The sequence below is a fragment of the Abrus precatorius genome, unplaced genomic scaffold, assembly GCF_003935025.1.
Source record: "Abrus precatorius isolate BTA unplaced genomic scaffold, Abrus_2018 Scaffold2, whole genome shotgun sequence".
NCBI classification, from domain to species: Eukaryota; Viridiplantae; Streptophyta; class Magnoliopsida; order Fabales; family Fabaceae; genus Abrus; species Abrus precatorius.
Window position 1 is genome coordinate 20,370,869 of NW_020874362.1, and position 21,674 is coordinate 20,392,542.

The following is a 21,674-nucleotide window of genomic DNA, read 5'->3' on the forward strand; positions in this document are numbered from 1 at the left end:
TTAGTCACAGATTTATGTTGAAACAAGTCACGGTATATGAAATTGGTTATAGGCGTTAACCAAACAAGCTCCAAGTTAACCAACAAAACCTGACTTCATAGAGAGCAAATCGCAATATACGAACATTTATTTTCTTCCCCTACAAAATATCGAAACAGACCCTTCTCCTACAAACATATCCTGTAAATGAGGAAGTGAAGGGTGCCGATGGTAGGAGAAGATGTATATTCAATTCGTTCTTCTCTTTCAATGGTTGAAGTGTGAATTATTGTGACTTAAAAAACTTTAGTGATAACCAAGTTAAAAATTTGCCAACTTGTGGAAACACTTTAATGGATGCTTATTCAGAAACACTCAATCCATTACGTAAATTAGGAGTGAATTTAATTTCAACATTACCTATTAGCCAAATGGAGACCCTTCTGTTTTAAATAGAATTGCTAGTGTGTCATATAACCTACCTCATCACAAGCATCATAACAAATCACCCTTTTACACAGAACTTGTCCTTTTATATTATCTCGAATTGGTGTATCAGAGAAATTAATATCAAAACTAGCTGAAGTATAAAATTTTCGTTCCATTCAAAGTATCATGACACGTGCATGTAAATAGATGAATGTAGAACATATTTACATTACAATCTTGACAATTTTTTTTTTCTTTTCGGACAATACAAGAAACCCTTAAAAGTGACTCCTCCACAATGGAAAGAATTGGAAACCCAATCCACTATCCTATTTCCTTCCCTCACCCTCTTGTCATTCTAAGCAAACCATACCAAATACACACCTAAAACATAGGATATACATATGGTGAAACTTGAAACATAATATATGCTTAAAGAATAAAAAATTGATTATGGAATGATTATGAAGAAGTTATGCTCATCTTTTCCAAGTTCCCTTTCCATATTTTAAGAGAGAAACATAGAGCAACTCATTCCAAGTATCTGGTACCCCAGGCAAGCACCAATGGCTGCAATCTTCGTATAATGCAGTAGTATTCTGAAGAATTGATGTCGTATATTCCTTTCTGAATACTGAAGGATGCCCATCTTTTCTGAAATCTGTAAGCCTAGTTACATTCATATATATTACTGGGGTTTTCATATGTTGGATGACATGTTCCAGTGCCCACATTTTTGAAGGATACTTTTGTAAGTAACTTTCATTAAATATTGGCTCAGTTTCTCTGTGGCACTGTCCTCCTGAATTCCATTGCCCACCCCTGCATGCAAATTATTAGAATTTATTCATCAAGGTATGCCAAATGTATATGAATCAGTAAATTGATTAAATATACTGTTGCAGTCACTACATTGGACGTTTCAAAATCGAGAAGAGAGTTCACGTTAACCAACTATAATGGCAGTTAAGTGAAATGAATATAGGTTAATTTTATTGCATGTAGTTAATCCAAATGGTAAGTGGTTAATGGTTAGTTCAAATGATAACAGGTCTTTTTACTTTTACACCATTCAGCAGGTAAATTTAAATTCGCTTGACATAGAACCAAATTCAACTCAGGGATGATAAGCTAAAATTAGTAAAAAATAAAAATAAAAAATTCTAGAGCTAATTGTATTCTAGAAATTGCAATAGTAGTTTACTACACTCTTTTGATACAATCTCTATTATTGGCTAACAAAATGAATCGACTCGTTAAATAAATGCCCATAATTTTGTAATTTTCAAAAAACTTCAATCAATAATAAAAATGTATTAGAAAGTGTTTTGCTAACATTTATCATAATACTACGTATTAGGAAGGCAAGTCGATGCCATGCAGTAGAAACAGGATCAACTAGATAAGATAGTTTTTCCAGTCTGGGGAGGTGGAAGTAAGGGTGAGGCCGAACTAGCTAAAGTTAAAAATCAATAGCAATAATAAAAATAAAGTAGATAAAGAGGTTATATCAAATTAAAAAAAGGGTAAAGAGGATCGTGATGACAAGGTATGAAGGTAAGCCAATTGTTGGGTTTACTTAATTTCAAGTTTTCAACTACCAAGAACTTTGTCTATCTTCAGATCAAATGGATTTGAGATAACAATGCTAAGTATACTACCAAATACAAAATGGCTCAATAATTTCCATTTCCCAACAATGACACACTGCATGTTCCTTATTATATAAATATATTTGTAGAATTTCCATTTATGCGATTAACTTTCTCTTGAAAAAGAAAACGGAAAAAATTGGCAACAGACGTGTTTTCGTAAAGGCTTAAGAGAAGTTTATGGAAGAAAAAAAAGTGTTGTATACATCACATTAGACTATATTGATAAAGCTAATTTGACTAAAACTAAATTTAAAATTGGTTAAACAAAATTCAAAATTTAAAAACCAGTTCTAAACCAGTTTTAAAAAAATAGATCGATTTAAAATCTAATCCATATAATTGGATTTAAAATAGATTTAGACTAATTTTGAGCAAATTTAATCTATGCAAATCCCTATGTTGAAGGGCAAGTGAACTCAGTCATAGTATCAGATGAGACAGGACATTGGCAAGTTAGCATGTATTGTTTCTTAGCAATACATATTTCTAGTTAGAAAGATGCTTCAAGAAATTTTCGAGTTCCAGTAAGAAATTATGGAAACGTGTAAAAGAGAACAATACCAGAAATGGGTAGCCGAGTATCCTCTGAATAAAACCTGAGTTTGATTGGCATCAATTTTTCGGTCAACCCACTTAGCCCAAGTGGTCAAAGCCCTCTTATATGCATCCAGAACCTCTAGTCGCGGGTATACATGGTTTCCTTCTTGATAATAATTTTCTCTGTAACAGTACCAGATGCCATAGGAAACATATGATATTGTAAATTCATAATAAAAATTACACAATTGCAGTCATAGGAAACACATTCTTTTTTGTAGGTTTATTTTTTAAAATACTTTTTCTAACTCATGCAACACTATACATGATAAGATTTTATATATAATAAACTTTTATTAAAAATTATCCAATTCAATGCATTAATTCCATTTCTAATAAAACTTAATATTTATTATTTTTTATTATGTGCAACTTTGCATAGATTAAAAAATCCTTCCTTAAAAGTTAAAGTACTCATGTCATGAATCAATCACTTTTTAATAATTGCTTTGACTTTTAATAAAGGAACCAATTATAAGAAGTGCTTTCAAAAGAGTAAGTTACTCACATTGCTCTTATAAGTAGCTTAATTGAATGCTTATTTAATGAATATATAATTTTTACACGAAGGTTTGTTGGATAAATTTGAGGTGATTCTAATATCTTTCTTTCTTTTGCAAGAAGTAAAAATAATACTTTTTAATAAGTAAAGTGAAATTAACACTAAGCTATCGATATTTGTAGATAGAAAATGAATAGTTCAGATTAATGGGTGAAAAGGTTAATAATCAAAAAGTAGCATGTGACTATTTTAATAATAACATGTTAATAAAGGGTAAATAGGTAAAATGTTACCTTTCCTTTATCTAGAACTCCTCCATTCTCATTTCTCCTTTCCTCTTAACCTCCTCCATTTTTATTTTTTTTTCTATCAAAACTCTGAAATCACATAAAATTATAGTTTGTTTGACATTTAATGTTAATAGACATGTAAAAAAGGTTAATTTTTATTAAGTGATACATAATATCCACATGTCTTCACTGTAACAACGATCCCTTCTAAATCTTAACATAATCTTGTCGTTGTCGTAGAAAGATATCAAATTAGTAGTATCACTTTGTTTCTACTATTGACAACAACAACAATTATACCGTTTAGAGAGAATTAGCACAATGATATGAAAGAAGGGGTCAAACATAGCTGCATCTGAGGTGTTTTAACTACATTTGAGGTTGATACAAGTAAAAAAATGAACACTAAAAGACTGCTCATACGCCTACACAGAATCAGCAAAGTAAAGCTAAAAGATTAAAATTCCATCAAGTGAAATAATATAACTCTTTACCCAAAAAAATATGCACCTTCAAAAAATCATGACGTTAGCTTTATTTTATTTTTGATGTTGAGATGTTAACTCCCTCCATAGGTTTTTTTGTAAAACTGATGTAAAAGTACTTATGTTAACTTTCTACATCAGTTCTTTCGTAAAATCGATATAAAAAATATAGTTAGCTTTTTATGCATTAGTTCTCCAATAAGATCAATGTAACTACAAAATCGATCTAGAAAGTAACATTAAAAAGAAAATTATGTCATGGAAAGGAGATAATGGTTAATAAGGTCACAAAATAAAGTTAAAAGAGAATCAATATAATCTATCTGATAGTCCAAGATATAAAACTGAGAATCTCAAGTCTGCTACAAGCTGTGACTATATGAAATACTATGAGTTTCTTGCAATTTTTGATGCAGATTTTCGACTAAGTCTTGATTTTCTTAAACAAACAGTGTTGTATTTCAAGGATAAAAAGAAAACATAAACATATTCAATAAAGATTCTTAGTAAATTCATATTTACCATATTTTAATATGTATTCTTTTATTACTGAATAAGGATGAGAACTTACTGAAGCATCTCCAGAATATTAATTTATGCTTCCAATTTTTTTAGTATTTTTTTATATTTTTTTTGAGTCTGAGCTATATTATTAATACTGCAGAAAAAAAGGGAGAAGACAAAGAAGAAGAACCAAATAAGAAAGAAAGAAAATTACTAATATATCCTTCCTAAATGTAATTTGTATTACCCGTTTCCTATCTTTTATTTTTAACCATCTAATTTTGATTAATGATCCACAATGTTTAAAAACTTTTGAAAAAGATAATTTTATCTTACTTCTTACAAAAGATGGGAGGATATTAGAATCACCCATAAATTTGATCATAAAACTTATAAGCTGTTTCTACGTGCTCTTCCAAAGATGCCTGAATTTGAGGATAACTTTGAAGCATAAACCGTAGACCATGATTTTAAGTGAAAGAAAGAAAGGAACAGCACTCACCCTTTTGATGTTTTATCATGGGTCCACCAGTGACCCGTATTGAAGACTATGATATTAGCATCGCGATACTTGGTTGTAGTCCGGTCCATCAAATCCAATCTTAATGTCTCAAACGACCCATTTTTCTCCTTGAAAGTTGACTCTTGAACTATGAATGGGGAAACAACAAAATCCACCGAACAATTATAATCCTAAAACACAGCAAAGAAATTCTAGTAACATACCATCCCAATACAAGATTCACACTTGACAAAATACCATAGAAGTAAAGGAAACTTGCCTCAAATCTAAAAGAATATACACCTTTCTTCTTAAATTCTCTTCTCCCCGAAATTTCAAAAACACGTTTCTTGTTCCTAATGCTTTGACTGAGAATGCACACAAGTGACTCCCACATGTTCCTGTTGAGTGAATCCCCCACGAAAACCAACCTCTGTCCTCTCAACCTCTCCAGAAAATCAGTTGCATTCAAACTAACAAGTAACATGACATCAATCATTGATCCAATTTAATGGCTTGAATTAAATGCATTGTTAATTGTTACAGTATATATTGGATTTTCTTATCATTTGTAATTTACTTCAAATCCACTCAATCCTTGATCAATTCTAACATTCACTGTGAGTTATAACTTAATATCTTAAATTCAATGAGTTTCCAAGCATGCAATTATTCCTCATTCTCACACAAACTATTTTCCAACTCAAGGTGCACAATAATAATATTTCATAGTCGGTAGTGAAAAACAGTTATATTTATCAAACCATACCTTGGAATTTGGCAACCATTTGGTTGCCACTTCCATTTAACATATTCAGCATCGGGTCTCTCATTACGGTGACAATCAAAATCTCTATCAATGAAGGGACAAGAGCCCAAAGAATAGTATGGCTTGGAATAATCTCTTACCCACTTTCCTTCAAAAATGTCACACTTCTCATGCAACCCAACTTTCTTTTTCTCCTCTTGGTGGGTTTCATTGTGAGCGAAAGTTACATTCTTTATCCCAACCAAATTATAACTGAAACTAGAATTCTCAAAAATATTATTCTCCTCAGGTTTAACAATAACATGCATGTTACCCTCTGATCCATTACCTGACACATGCACTTCATGAGTTCTGTTCACAACAGCACTTCCTTCTTCAACTCTCTTCACAGATGCGTTGTTCTCAGAGGAAGAAGAGTGGTTAGCGTTGAAGGGGCAAGAAACAAAGGAAGAGTTTGCACCATCAGTGTGAAGTGGTGGCACAAAGACTTCAACTTTGAGGGAGTTACTGAGAAAGAAGAGAGACAACAAAACAAGAGAAGCAGCAACACCTAAAGTGAACCATGAAAACACTCTTCTTCTATGTGACTGAAAGGGCTCAGGGAATGTGATTCTCTTGGAGTTATTAGAGAAAAGAACATGCATGGTGCTTTTGAGTTTTGTGAACAAAGATAAAGAACAGTGCGGTTCCTTTCCAAGTGAAGAAAACAATGTGCTGCAAAGGTATCGGAGTTGGGTTGGTTCAGGACGTTGTGACTCCTTCTGAAAGAAAGTAGTGGTGGATGAAGCGAAACACCGGAAGGAACTGCTGTTTCAGTAGCATTCTAATTTTGTCTAAATTTCCCAAAATAACCTCTGTAATTCTTTTAAAGCAAAATATCTGTTTAATTGTTTTTTAAATATTTTCAAACAATATTGTCATTTCTTAATTTATTTAATTTGTATTATCCCTTTGTCAAAACATATCACAAGTTTGTTTCATTTAGAAGTTTAAAATATTAATTGATATAATAGAAAACGAGTTTATGTTTTTCTAAAATTATTTTTATGACTAATAAATTTAAAATTTTATTTTTTCTCAATAAAATAATAAAATTTATTCTTATATGTTGCAGTTATATTTTTTTTAATTTTATACATTATTCTTAGGCATTAACCAACATCATTTTTAAAATAACAAAATACAAACACGATAAAGAATGTGACTATTATTTTCCAATCCATAAGAATATAAACATAATCAATGCTAATGTCACAGCTGATTACTGTAATTATCTCTTATTAATTTTTTTGAATTAAATTATTTTTAAAAATTTTAATATTTGATGGAAGATATAATTTAGTATTATTACAATTGATTGTATGAAAAAAGTTGTATGCAAGTGTAAAAATAAATTTTAGGTTTAAATATTAGGTAAAAAATAATATTAAGATTATTTAATTTGTTTGAATTATTTATAATTGATTTTTTATTATAAAACTACAATAAAAAGTATAAATTATTTGTAGTAATTATTTATATATTTAAAATAATTAATTATTAAAAATAACTTATTAGTTTCTGATATAATATTTTAAAATTATTTTATAATAAAAATACAATTTTTTTTGTTAAATTTATAGTCTTTTATTACATTTTAAATTATACGATGTGATAGTATTCTTGTCGTTGATATGTAAATATTCTTTTAAATTCATATCACTTAAATTTTTAAATTTTATTTATTAAATACATTTAAATAACTAATCTAGTGAGCTTTTTAAGTACTGTATAGGTATTATTAGACTAAAATATGGTTTTTGAATAAAAATAAAAATTTGATTCTTAACAGAGAAATATAAATAAAAAAATAAAAAAAGTTATAATAATTATAAATTATAAATTATAATTGTGATAAAATACATGTACATTATGACAAGTTATAAAATTTTAAAAATTTTATTGTTTATTTTCTAATAAATTATTATATTCAAAAATAAATGTATATATTATTTTATATTTATTTCACATAATTAAATGTACGTGCACACATGTACAAATATATTTAATAATAATAAAAATAAATAATAATTTATTTTTTAATATTAATTTTTATTTACATAAAACACAATAAAATATTTATAATAATTATTAAAAATATATTTCATCAATTTAAAGTTTACATAGAAGTATTAATAATTAAATAATTTGTTAACTTACAGTTTATAATTGACACCATAAATAATTTTTAGTTTTTTTCTTTCATTTATAAAATACTTATGCAACACATTGAAAATGTTTGTTAATTTGTAGTGATTAGGTTTGTCAACATCAATCTGATTCATAAATCATAATTCATAACTGGCTATAAAAAAAAGTAATTAGTTTATTCATTAATTTATTTTAATTTTATTAAATACACTAAATTTCCTTTTTATCAAAATTTACTAATTAAAATATTAAATTTTATTTAAAGTTAAAAATTTATTTAAACCATAATCTTATTTTTATGAAATATTTTTAATTTTCATTATTTTTGTTAACTTTTTATTCCAAATTATTTTATATTTAAATTTATCATAAATTCTACAATAGAATAAAAGAATAATTTTGTCAATTTTTTGACATGTTATTAATTAAATAAACACACTAATTACAATTTTGAGTAAATTCAATTATTAACATCCTCTTGTTGAATAAAATATAATTTTTAATGTATTTTAAGATATATAATAAAATTTTATATGATAACTTTTAATTAAAATTTAAAATATAATACATTAATAAAATAAAATAGTAGATATTTATAGTAAAAAAATATTATTAATTATTTTTATTATATTTTTAGGTATTTTTAAACATGGAATAAAAAAATAATAAACAAACAAAATGTAAAACAAAAATAAAATGCAGTTTGGTTGGTGTATCATAAACACGTCCAAATAAAATCTAACTTAAGGGCAGTTTTGTAAAAACATACAGTGGAAGACGTAAAACGTGGCGTGTCCATAGGAGCACAAAGCTTCGTGCAAGTGATGATGCTGTAAATGGCGAGCATGCGGTGGTGTTGTTCCCGTGAGTGGGCATAGAGTACACCGCTAAGGATATCCAATGATATCATGCCACGTTGAAGACACAGTTTGCTAAATTGCTAGTGTACTTCTTTGGCGAGCGTGATCATTTCAGAATGCAGGAGCACGCTGCTCTCGTCATGCAGGAAAACTTTCTAGGTTTTGTTAAGTTTTAGTTTTTAGAATTAAATTTAAATTTTAAAATAATAATTTTTATTTAAAAATATTTATTGTATAAAAATATTAAAGTATAATAAATATTTTATCATGGCTCAAAATAAATAATTGATAAAAATAAATTTTATTAAAAAATATTTATTATATTTTTATAATTTTAATAAAATAAATTTGTATTTTTTCATAAAAAATTATTCATAAATAAAACTCAAACTTTAGACTTTAACAAAAACTAAAAGTTTTATCACCGTAAACCTCTCAAATTCTATGATAATAAATAAGATGTGGAAATACAGCACTTGGTAAATGTGTCAGCTTTGTTACACCATAAAGCAAACTTGCCCCAGGGCTGCCAAATTAATTAGTCATATGGGTCATAGATGCTGCAATTCGTCACAGCATTGAAAAGGGTTAAAATTTCGAGAAATATGTAGTCTTCATATATAAAATTATAAAAAGAGTTTTAAAAAATAAATAATAAATTTTAGAAATGCCTTCTTAAAAAATTTAAATTTTTTTCATTATATAAATCATATTAGGTTAAAATAATTTAAAACTTAAACACAAATTATATTAATTTAGTGTGACTAATACTCGAGTATACAACATATTACTACTATATATATATATATCACACCAACTTAGTATGACTTATGTATAAACGTAAAAATTACAAGCTTAACTAAAAGTTATATATAAAATATTCTAGATTTAAATGATTTGATTAATCATGGTGGTATAGGTTAAAGGCATGCTCAGCAAGTGTATAAAAGATGAAGAGTGGTGTGACTTCTATTTATAGAAATTTGAAAAAAATTATTGCAATAAAAATAAATAGTGTCAACAAACTTATGAAATAATAACATGTAATGCCTCGAGTTTTGTAAACTATTTTAATTATTAATATGAATAAGAGGGTTACTATTTGAATGTGTATTATATATATAATGATATAAAAGTGAGTCTTGGTTGAATGTACATTTGATATATCTCATATGAGGATGTATGTGTGTATATGTGTGACGAATATGATTACTGATTATGCATTGAGATTAGATATGTAACATCCTTATTTCATTATTTTGGACAATGTATATATTATACTTTATAGTTTGATGTAAAATACGGAGTTTCTGTATACTGGACTTTAGTATGACTGGTTAATAAAATTTTTGTTGTGATATAGTAATTTGTACAAATATTTTCATTGAGATGAGTATAGATGGTATGACAACATTTTAAATGCTCTATTAAACATAATCAAAGTTTATAATTTAAAAGGCTATACATAGGGATGGTAATGGGTATGGTATGGGTAGGGTACTATAGTACCTATTCCCATACCTGCATTTTAAAAAAAATACTTGTATTCGGCTCCATACTCGCATGGGTATGAACATTAATCCTCATACCCATACCCTTTGAGTACCCACATACTCATCTTGTACCCATTACTCGCGTTTGTTTGAGAAAAAAATGTTTATATAACTTCACATAAGTAGCATAATAATATAAAAATTTAATATGTAGTTGCCAAACAAGGTACAAACATAGATAAAAAATAAATATTCAAAGATCATAAATATTAAATGTATCTTAATATAATAATTTTCTAAACTAAAATTTTTAGAAATAATAAGCGAAACTAAATATACAAGTTATTTGTCAGTGATAACCTTATCTTGTGTGAGATTTGATCGATTGACAATGTCAGAGCGACAAGGAAATAGATCTGCACAATAGTTGTCCTTTCGTGTGGGATCACCTAGTGACTTCTTGTGACGACATTGACAACTAACTCTAATGAATAACTTTTCATAGTTGTTAGGTTTTAATGAGACAGACATTGAGAATGAGAATAGAGTTAGAGTAGAGAAGTTCAATACTAATAACAGAAAGTGAATACATAAAATATTTTTAACTTTTGAATTTGAAATTGTAAGAAAAATAATAAATTTAATTAAAATAATATAATATAATATAATTAATATATATATATATATATATATATTAATACTAGTATATTTTTAACTCGCATACTATACGAAAATATTTTATCAAAAATATAAATTTTTGAAATTTTTTTAATGAATTAAATATTTATAATGTATATAAATTTTAAAAGAAAGAATTTGAATAAAAGATAAATAGTCACAATAAAATTATACTTTTTTATATAAAAAAATTAACAAATAAAAATTAACAATAATTTTTTATATTTATATCTTTTCAAAAACTTCTTTGAAAGTGAATAAATAGTAAGAATAATATTATTTAGATTTAATAGATTATAGTTGTGCTTGTAATACATATGTTGCATAGAAAAATATTATTTTAAATTAAAATATAAAAATAAAATTCAAATATTATTAATAAATAATAAATTTATGGTAATAGTAGGTGATTGTAAAATTTATAAAATATTTACAATATATTTATTATTTATCATTCACTTTATGATTTAAATATCAATATTATTAACAAAAATATTTATGTGAAAAATATTTTATGTGTGTCATATATAAATAATATTTTAAAAAAAGTCAATCTCATATTAACTATATAATAATTAAATTGTATTAGCCTAATTAAATAATATAAAATAGTAAATAAATTTTTCTATTAAAAATATAAACTAAAATAAATTTTTGGTTTACTTTATTATTAAATATATTTTTATATTAATCTTATATAACTTCACATAAGTAATATAATAATACAAAAATTCAATGCATAATTGTAAAATAAAGTTCAAGCATATATATATATATATATATATATATATATATATATATACATATATATATATATATATGCGGGTATGGGGCGCACCTATCCCCATTAAATTTTGCGGATTTTTACCTACACCCATACCCGTACCATATAGCGGATAAATACTCTATCCATTGTGGATAAATTTTACGGGTGCCCATCGGGTACTTTACTCATTGTCATCCCTAGCTATACATGCATTCCAAAGATTGAGTATACTAATTTACAAACCATTTTTCAAATCATAACTCAGCACTGAAGATCAATCATATTCATCAATCTCGTGCCAGCTCTCTATCTTGACTAGATCTTCTAAGTTTATATCACCATCTGAACTCAGATAATCATCTCCCGAATCTGCTTTAACCTTTGTATCAGTAACTTGCTCAAAGGTTCATCGGGTCGATCTTTTGAGATGATCGTGGTCGTAATAAGTGAAAAGATAAGTAAGTACGGTTAGAGTTTTAACAGTACCTCTCTCTCTCTCTCTCTCTCTATATATATATATATACACACACACACATACAGAGAGTCTGATGTATTCTACTACTAGGAAAGTCAAAAGAAATACTACAAAAGAAATTTATCTCTATCATAATAAAAACTCTAGGTTCATCTTCTACAAGTACAACAAATTTAAAATAATTTACTCTCTGATTTTCATTAAAGACATAATTTAACCTAAAATGTACATAACTATATATTAATCTAATCCTTCCTTGAGGCTCTGTCATCTTAATTCCCTGAAATTATTAGTAAGGATGACCGTCTGTTCTATCCCTTTGTAAACATTATATCACAAAATCATGATTTATAATATAATTACAACATATCTATATTTACACTAATTTCACATAGCAACATATTCAAATACACATCATTCACAATTTATTATCTATTATCCATTCTCTCATTCTAATACGCACTCCCAGTGTACTGTGATCACAAATATCGATGCCTCTAGCATTTCTTGAGGTCTTACTCAACTAGGTAAATAACGTCGGTTAGCCCATGCACAAGGATATAACATGTACAATAATTGAGCCCTTTAGCAAAGGCATAATCAGGAGTCTAGTTAAGAAATGAGTGTGAGGTCATGTGACACATTCACTTACATAAAGAGTGTGTACACATATGCAACGTGAATGTCACTCACCACTCTACGTTTCTCCCAGATTTTCATCATCTCTGGACTCTATACCCACAGTGTATCTCTGTAACTATTCACACTAGATTCAATCCATATTCAACTTTTATAGTCATTCTCAGAGTTATTCTCTTTCTCACTCAGAAGAGCGTGCTTAGTAAGGAACTTCCAAACTAAGTCCATTCCAATCCATTCCACGCATACATTCATTAATACAATTTCAACCGTAAATCATTTGTCATCAACATCATTACCTTGTATCATATTACTCAAATATATTTCATAAAATCACACAAAATTACTTAGCAAGTTCCATAATATTCCATATCAAGTACTCATCATACAATGCAAGTAAGCATATATCATCCATTTGGCCCAAACAATCAATCAATCCAAAGAATCAAACAAACATTTTTTTTTCTTCATTATTCACACAATAACTATCTCAATCACATATTCTCATAAAATATTCATATAACAGTGCTCTAAGATCACAAATAAATACTATAATCTAATGATAAAATAGAGCTCTCCTTACCTCGAAGATGAGTTTATGGAGAGATGGTGAAAAGGATTAAGATTTACCGATGGAAGTTCTCTTAAAGTCAATTAGCTTCAATGTCCAAGTTTGACTTTGAAGAGAAAATGGAGCTTTTGAGGCTTTAATCTAAGTAAAAGCAAGAGAGAGTGCAAAGAAAACTCGAGAGAAGGACATGAGTTTCAAATAGAATGAATTTCTCATGCAGAAAATTTCTTAAATACCCCTCAGCCCCGCGCGTTCTTACTTAACCGAGGAACATCTCGCTTAAGCGAAGAATCTGTCGCCTGAGCGAGATATGCAGACAGTGGTCTCGCACCCTCTTCTCTGATATACTCGCTTGAGCGAGCTCCATCTCGCCTGAGCGAGATGATGTCCACAGAGCACGCTATTTATCCTGTGAGTCCTCGCTTGAGCGATTCATCTCACCTGAGCGAGATCACTCTCACCTAAGCAAGGTGACAATGCTCAATGGTCATGCAAGATATCAATTTAAGAAAGCTTAAGGAACCTATGAACTTGTTAATTTAATAACGATTAGAAGAGAAAGATTGGTTTGATCCACCTAATCTTTTGTCTCGTTTTACTCTCTACATCTATTAATTAACCGAGGTACGGTCGTCTGACGATATAATTATTTAGAATTAAGAGAGAAGTACAATAGGATAAAATCTAATCACGAAACAGAAATCAAATTTAGATTCAAATGTCAAAGCCTCATAAATTCATGAACAATAGTTCTTATAGTCCTAGCTATGGACTTAGTTACTCATGCTAAAGAAAAGAACTAAAACAATCATAAACAAAGCCATAATTAAAAGAAATAGCAAACTAGAATGAGATGAGTTCTCAGTCTTCAAGTATGGTCGCTCAAAACTCCAAGTCTCAACAAGAGTGTGCCAAAGATTCCGTGCAAGAGAGACGAGATGAGATGTATCTTAGAGCAAAAGCCAAGATAAAAACGGTGTCCCTACGGTGCCTGAGGTCTCCCTTTTAATAGGATTTGAAAACCTTAAAGACTCTTCATAATTGGGTTTCCTGTAGATGAGTACGGTCGTGCAAGGCCTTAAGCACGACTGTACATGGGTTCAAAGCACTTCCGTGCTTATTCAATAAGTCTAGACGTGCTGACTACTGTGAAGCTCTAATCTTCCATCAATTTGGGCCTAGAATGGATCCAAAATCCATTTGCAGCTTCTTTATATCAAACTGCACAATTAATATATAAATTAGTATAAAATTCAAATAAATTAAAAGCCAAATGAATATATGAGCTGTAAAAGAGGACCTAATTATAGACTTATCACCTATAAACATTGTCATGGATATGTATGCAATACTTTTATTTGTAATATGTAAGGCTTTTAATTATTAAAGCATGGCGATGTAAAAATTTTAATTTTATGTACTTTGAAATTAAAATTTTATGTACTTTAGCATTGTCTGGTTAAATGTATCAAAAGATGGTACATAATAAGTCGATAAACATCAAAATTTAATGGAGATAGTGGTGACATAAAGTTATCAATATTACTCTTAGTACATGATATAATGAATTAATTATGTTGGTTAGAGGATGAAACATGTGAACATGTCTATCTGGTGTTACAGTCTACATCATTTTCCTTGGCTTAGATCAGTCTTGTCTATTTCATTATAAATCTTCATGGTAATCAAACGACCCTCAAGAATTCGCTTAAGTTCAAGATTTAGTCATATATTTGGTCCAATGTATTACAGCCACATGTTTTCATTAGAAATTGAAGAGAATTGTGCTTTATACACATTGAATACATACTCTATAGTGTAAACCTCATTAACAAAAAAGGTCCAATCTTGTCGAGCGTTAGAACACACAACGAGTGCATGATGACATGGAATTGCAAGTTTTTCAAAACCAACACACATTTGTGTTTTGTAAATTTTTTTCTTGCTTGTCTAACAAGGTTCTATTCTTTTGTCCCGGTTTAGTAACTCTACATACTAACATGGTTTTATTTTAGATAACGAAAGGTATTTTGACAACTTTCACAATTTGTGAAACGTTGAGGAATAATGAATTCATTTTTTCTTGAGAAACATAAAATTTCGGTTGAAAATGGATTGAAGTTATAGTTCAAGCACAGTCTCAATCAATGTAAACAGTACTTTGGGACAATTTGAAGTTATAACAAGTTTATAACTTATGAAATGACTATAACATTGCATCATTTCTTATATATAATACAAGAAAATATTCGTAAATAAAAAAGAAATTAAACCATGAAAATTAACCAAATTATTCTTAGAAAGAAAGATCTTTTCATAAAACAACTTCATGAGTCACTCATTATTTTTATTCATTCTTGATGTTGTGGTGCCACTGCGCTTGGGCTCAGTGGCCCTCGGTTTAGCTTAGCGGCAGAGATTTCTATGAATTTTGAATGCATTATGTTCGTAAAAAAAAATATTAACTTTTTTTTCGCTTTTGACGTAAGACCCAAATTACCCGTATTGAATTGTTATGTCCAACTCAAAAGAAACGATAACCCAACAAAATAAACCTATGTGCCATAAATTCAAGACCTTTATATGATAGCATTTGAATAAACAAGTATATGTTCATGGCTTTTATTTTTCTTTTCCCCTTTGATACGACAACAAAGAAACAAACGAAGCCACCGAAGTGCAATAGCTTCTCAAAACATCCTCAATCACCGTGAAGTATAGTTGAACAACTTCTTTGATGCCCTAGCACGGATCACTATTGCATGACATATGCTCTAACAGATATTCTCTCATATTTTTCACGAGGTCATCCATTGTCATGCTATATTCATCACCCATCTGCATCACACACAGCTATAGCAATTTAGAATTCCACGTCACCGGAACATTACAAATTGTGTGTAGTCATTTAAGTTCGAACACAGATATCAATTTTAATGAGAAACGATTTATATCCTCTTGCTTTATTGAATAATATAATATAGTCATGTTACAAAGAAAAGTATAATTTTTTTTATCAAATTTAATTACTGGGTCTTATAATTAATCATAATGGATCATTGTTTGATAAAAATTGTATTTTTCTCACTCAAACATGATTAGCAACACGAGAGGATCTAAATTTTATTGAGAATCAATGTTATAGGATGATATAATTAAGACGTATACTTGAAATGAAATAATTAATATTTTATTTGATTAAAGAAAAAATTACATGAATATTGTTTCATACCTGAGCAATAATGTTGATTATAAGAGTAGAAGTTCCGAATGGTAACACGCTGCTACTAGTTATAGAGAGATGAAGCTTTTCAAGCAAGACATGTATTTTGAACACTATGTCCTTTTGCTTTTCACAATGGATTCCAATGAGTACTTCCTTCTCCAGGACTCTTGCTTCAACCTCAAATGGTGATTCTGTGTTCTTTTCACATTTGCCAATGTTTTTATCTGAAGAGGCTCGCGATTTCTTGATGAATATTGTTGAATCTCCTCTTTTATCTTTGATTTGATTCTCCAACTCTTTAATTCGCTCTTGAAGTTGTTTCGTGTAATTGACAGCTTCTCGAAGTACATAAGCCTTGTCCATCTATAGTTCTAATATAGCTATTAGTAAAATTAAGTGCTTTACGATACCAAAAACAATGATAATTTAATGATTGAAAATTCAATTATAATAATATCCGAACAAATAAATGGACCATGAAAGATGTTCTTTTATAGTTTTTTCCGGCGTCATTATTAGTTTGCTTGTAGCATGTTTTCAATTAAATACAATTAAAATATTATCCAGTTGTTACTGATAATACTTAACGGTGAAAGTTGATCGCAAATGCCGATGAACTTTCTAGCGATTTGACGAATACTCTACCGAATCATTATTTTAAGTATAAAATGTAAAAAATAAATTATAAAAATAAAAGTTTAAAAAGACAGACATACTAATAAAAAAAATACTTAAGTGGTTATATCGAATTTTTCTTTTTTAAAATTAAATTTTAAAAGCTAGGTCAATCTGTTGAAAATGGAATCTCGTGGCCGAATCTAATCTTATGCCAACGAATATAAAAAAGGTTAATGAAAAATCAAGACTGATTATTGGAAAAAATTTTGTATATATAATAAAATATTAAAAACAAAAGTTGTTCTTTTTAATTTTGAAGAATAATTTAACATTCTGTATATGAAAAAGAAACAAAATATAATTAAAAAATAAAAATAATTATATATAATGCCATGTATACTATTAATTATTTAGGCAAAAGGAGCTGTAACTTTGCATAAATAAGATAAAAAATATTGTATTATTATTATTGGACGAGAAAGTTAATTTATAATATAGTATTATCTTTTTTATTTTTTAAATATAAAAGTTAACTTAAGAATAAAATTTATGTATTTCTTTTATCTTTTAAGTTCAACAAATCTTTACCTAAAAGAACATGTTAAAAATAAAATGAAAAAAAAAATTCAATTGTATATTTTAGCAATTTATATTAATTCAATTGATAAAAAAATTGGTTTCACGTAATAAAAAAAACTTGGGTTTAAAATTTGCTAATAATAAAATAAGGTGGGAGAGTTATGTTTCTTGAGTGAGTTTACTCAACTTATAAGTTACTCCCAAATTAAGAAAAATTATTTTTTATTTTTATTTTCTTATATCGTCAGTCAATGAAAATACCACGTTTTCTGAAATTATTTTTTTATAAAATTTGTGTTATTAATCCTTAGCAAAAGACTAAAAAGTAAATTAAAAAAAAAAAGGTAATATTTCCCTTGCTAATGAAAGCATAGTCTTAATAAGTTCATCAGATAACTGACCTTCTTGAGCCCAGGAATTGTTGCTGAAAGTGCTATGATGCTCCCTGTGAGTTCCTGTCTTCTTTTCCTCTCAGCAATTATGTGATCATGTGTCTCAGATGACCCTCTAACTTTCTTTCTTGTTTGACTCATCCTTGATTCTAATTCAGATCCATCTTTCACTATAGCCCTTTTATTAGATCCAAATGCTGAATTAAGCTTAGGTGAACCATGGATAATTGGTTCAGCAGTTGAGTTATCAAAAGAAAGAAGGTAAGTAAATGGAGAACAAACACCTCTCTCAAAAGACTTGATAGAGTTGGAGCTGTTACTTTTGTGGAGGGTGCCATCATTCCCACAAAGGCTTGTCTCATCAAAGGACAAAGAGCTATTGGTGGGGCTTGTGGCACCACCTTCAACACTAGTGTTATTGTTTTGGATTGTGTAACAAGGGGAGGGATATTGCTCCCTTTCAGGTGAGAAATTTTCTGGGTATTGAAGGATCTCTCTTAAGAACTCTTGCTCATTAAATGAACTATGACTTTGATTATTCAAGATATCTTCTTTTTCCATTTCCATTTCCTGTGACAATTGGATACACCAAAGAGAGAGAAGAAAACTAGAAAAGTTAGGTACTTTTAGGCATTACATGCATGATCATTGTTAATTTGTTCATAAGAATAGTTAAATGCGCTCACAAATTCTTAGTATGCTATAATGAGTTTGAGTGATCTTTACCAATTGAGAAACCCAATCCATCAATAAATCCTCCATTTTTGCCTGAAGTGGACCTTGTGCATCACCGTAGTTGATAAAAAGTAAGCTTTGGAACTTATATAGCAAAATGAAATTTGTGTCATGTGAGGTTTATTTATTTATTAGGATTATATATATATAACCACTATAATGCAAGTACCCAGATGAATTTCTTTTCATCATAGTAAAATGGAATTTGATAGGACGTATATTTAGTATAATTTTTAGTTTAATTATTATAAAAGCTAGTAATTTATTGATACAATAAATTATAATTAAATGAAATTATTAATAAATTATATAATTAATTTTTAATAATTAATTATGAATTTATTTGAGACAATTATTGTGTCTTAAAAGCCACAAATGGATCTCGCTAGATTCAACAACGGGACCACAAGACAATTATCGTGTCGGAATGCCAAAAGTAGACTTGAGTACTGTTTTCCTACATTGATATCCTACATTATTTATATTTTAATGTATTATTATTATTATTATTTTTAAATTTACAAATTTTTGTCTACTTTTTTATAATTTTCTCAATTTTTATTATAATATATATTATTCAATTATCATAATTTATAAATTTAAATATTATATTATATTATAATTATGGTATTAAAAATAAAATAATAAAATATTAATTATAATAAATTTAAATTCATCACTATTTAAAAGAATTAAATATCAAAATAATTTATAAATTAAATTTTGATATATTATTTATATAATTTTTTATATTATCAATTAATTTAAATACATAATAAATTTTATTTTAAAATAATTATTGTAAAATTGAATTATTTACTAATATAAATTTATGATTAAATAATATCATAAATAATATAAATAAAATTTTATTCTCTCAATGATTTTTGGTTAAATTTATAATTTATTAATTAAATATTTCAAAAAAAATAACACCAAATTATATTTTTATAGTAATTTTTACTATTAATTATTATAAATAAAAATTCTATATATTCCACATGGCGTCAGAATTAAATTTAACTTTTATCTAATTGATGAAATTAATTTTAAAATAAATACTAAAATACCAACATATGATAATATTGACTTGATTCTCTCTAAATACATGGGCACTTAAAATAACGTATAAACGGTGGAGAATAAAATTAAAGTTAAAAGAGAAATTGAAATTTTATTTAATCAAAATTTTAATTGATTTTGATTTAAAATTAATATAAATCATAAATGTACAAAGATTAATTTAAACTTTATGTAGTAGGTAATGTTAATATGAAGTAAATATTTTCAAAATAAATGCTTGAATCAATATAAAACTCAGTGTAAGATAAATTAAATTCTTTTAATATATTAAATCCTTATTTTAAAACTAACGTAAAATATGGTACATAAATAAAAATAATTTTTTTACTCTGTCTAAAGACATGAATTAAAAAATTAAAATATCCTAATTTTTTTATTAAAAATATAATAATGTTATTAATATATATATATATATATATTATAATATTTAATAAAAATATATTATACATAAATTTTTATTATCTATCTTTAAACAGAAAAAATCGAATAAAAATTACTACTCATTCCATAGCAGGTGGACAAGAGGTATCAAAAGATCATTGTGTTTTGCTTTACAAAGCTTTAATAGAAAAAATATTGAAAGGGATACAATTAATAGAGGCCCCCGGTATAAGGGGATACGATGATAAAGCGATCGGATATAAAAACGACACTAAACACACTATTTTAAAAATATTATTTTAATATATATTTTATAATTAGTTAATATTTATAAAAAAATAGAAAAATCACAAAATTATATTAAGGACTATGTTCAAAAGGTTATTTTATTAAAATTTTATTGTACTAAATAAAGGAATTTATAAGGGTATATAATGACATTATTTAAATATTTTTCTTTTCAATTTTTTTTAATTGACATCTTATAATTTAAAAGGTTCAGATTGATATAAGAAATAAGTAAACAAAATTATAGAAATTATATATATATATATATATATAAAGGGAATAATCTTTATATTAGTGTAAATTTAAAAATTCATACACTTGATAATTACTAAAAATTTCCAACAACTAAAATAAATAGGTGTGAAATCTATCAACTAACCAATAACTTTACATTCAATCCAGTCAAATACTGTATTATCATTTTCATTAAAATCTTCAATATTTTCGAATAACTTAATTTAGGAATCAACTCACATATCAAATTTTCTTTTATCATACAAATGTTAACTTCATTCCAGCAACTACAAATTTGATCACAACATAACAATCGGCCAATTATTATGAAAGTGTGAATATTAATGACTCGTTTCTTCCAAAGAAAAATTTTCACCGTATACCAAATAAATCTATTAACATTGATTAAAATATTGGATTTAAATTTTGTAACTTGATCTTGGGAGAGTTGTGTCTTTTAAGTTCCTACCTAACTTAATTTGAATTAATTAAAACTAAATGATAAATAAAAAGAAAAAGAAAATGAGAAGGAAAACCTCATCCATTAAACCTTATATTTTTTAACATAATAATCTTATCTCAATGTATTAAATTTCGTAAACTAATGGATATATTATAATCACATCCCAAACCAAAGTTATATAATACAAACTCAAATATCATGACTCGATAACCAATCATTTTTAATTCATCATGTATACCATATTTTATCTGTTTTTTGCGGAGCTGATTTTTCCAATACAACGATTATATT

General features: G+C 27.3%; 2 protein-coding genes across 2 annotated transcripts; both read right to left on the minus strand.

The window, feature by feature from the left end:
• Positions 1 to 887: 887 nt before the first annotated feature.
• LOC113859589 (protein trichome birefringence-like 2) lies at positions 888 to 6,356 on the minus strand. Its single transcript, XM_027492322.1, has 5 exons — positions 5,713 to 6,356; positions 5,224 to 5,416; positions 4,944 to 5,134; positions 2,625 to 2,783; positions 888 to 1,230 (listed from the first exon to the last, which is right to left on the minus strand). Exons 1-5 carry the CDS (start codon positions 6,354 to 6,356, stop codon positions 888 to 890), a joined length of 1,530 nt encoding a protein of 509 aa, XP_027348123.1.
• Positions 6,357 to 16,126: 9,770 nt separating this feature from the next.
• Positions 16,127 to 18,766, minus strand: LOC113859590 (transcription factor bHLH18-like). The gene is made up of 3 exons (XM_027492323.1): positions 18,209 to 18,766; positions 16,617 to 16,973; positions 16,127 to 16,222 (listed from the first exon to the last, which is right to left on the minus strand). The coding sequence occupies exons 1-3, from the start codon at positions 18,764 to 18,766 to the stop codon at positions 16,127 to 16,129; spliced, it is 1,011 nt and encodes a 336-aa protein (XP_027348124.1).
• Between the last annotated feature and the right edge of the window lie 2,908 nt (positions 18,767 to 21,674).

What these genes read in the sequence shown, in the direction of transcription:
- LOC113859590 (XM_027492323.1), bottom strand. Translation starts at nt 18,766, where the DNA reads ATGGAAATGGAAAAAGAAGATATCTTGAATAATCAAAGTCATAGTTCA. An exon ending in CAATTCCTGGGCTCAAGAAG is followed by an intron (nt 16,974 to 18,208) that starts GTCAGTTATCTG and finishes TTAGAACTATAG; the next exon opens with ATGGACAAGGCTTATGTACT. An exon ending in TAATCAACATTATTGCTCAG is followed by an intron (nt 16,223 to 16,616) that starts GTATGAAACAAT and finishes TGTGTGATGCAG; the next exon opens with ATGGGTGATGAATATAGCAT.
- LOC113859589 (XM_027492322.1), bottom strand. Translation starts at nt 6,356, where the DNA reads ATGCATGTTCTTTTCTCTAATAACTCCAAGAGAATCACATTCCCTGAG. An exon ending in AATGGTTGCCAAATTCCAAG is followed by an intron (nt 5,417 to 5,712) that starts GTATGGTTTGAT and finishes GTTACTTGTTAG; the next exon opens with TTTGAATGCAACTGATTTTC. An exon ending in TATATTCTTTTAGATTTGAG is followed by an intron (nt 5,135 to 5,223) that starts GCAAGTTTCCTT and finishes GCTGTGTTTTAG; the next exon opens with GATTATAATTGTTCGGTGGA.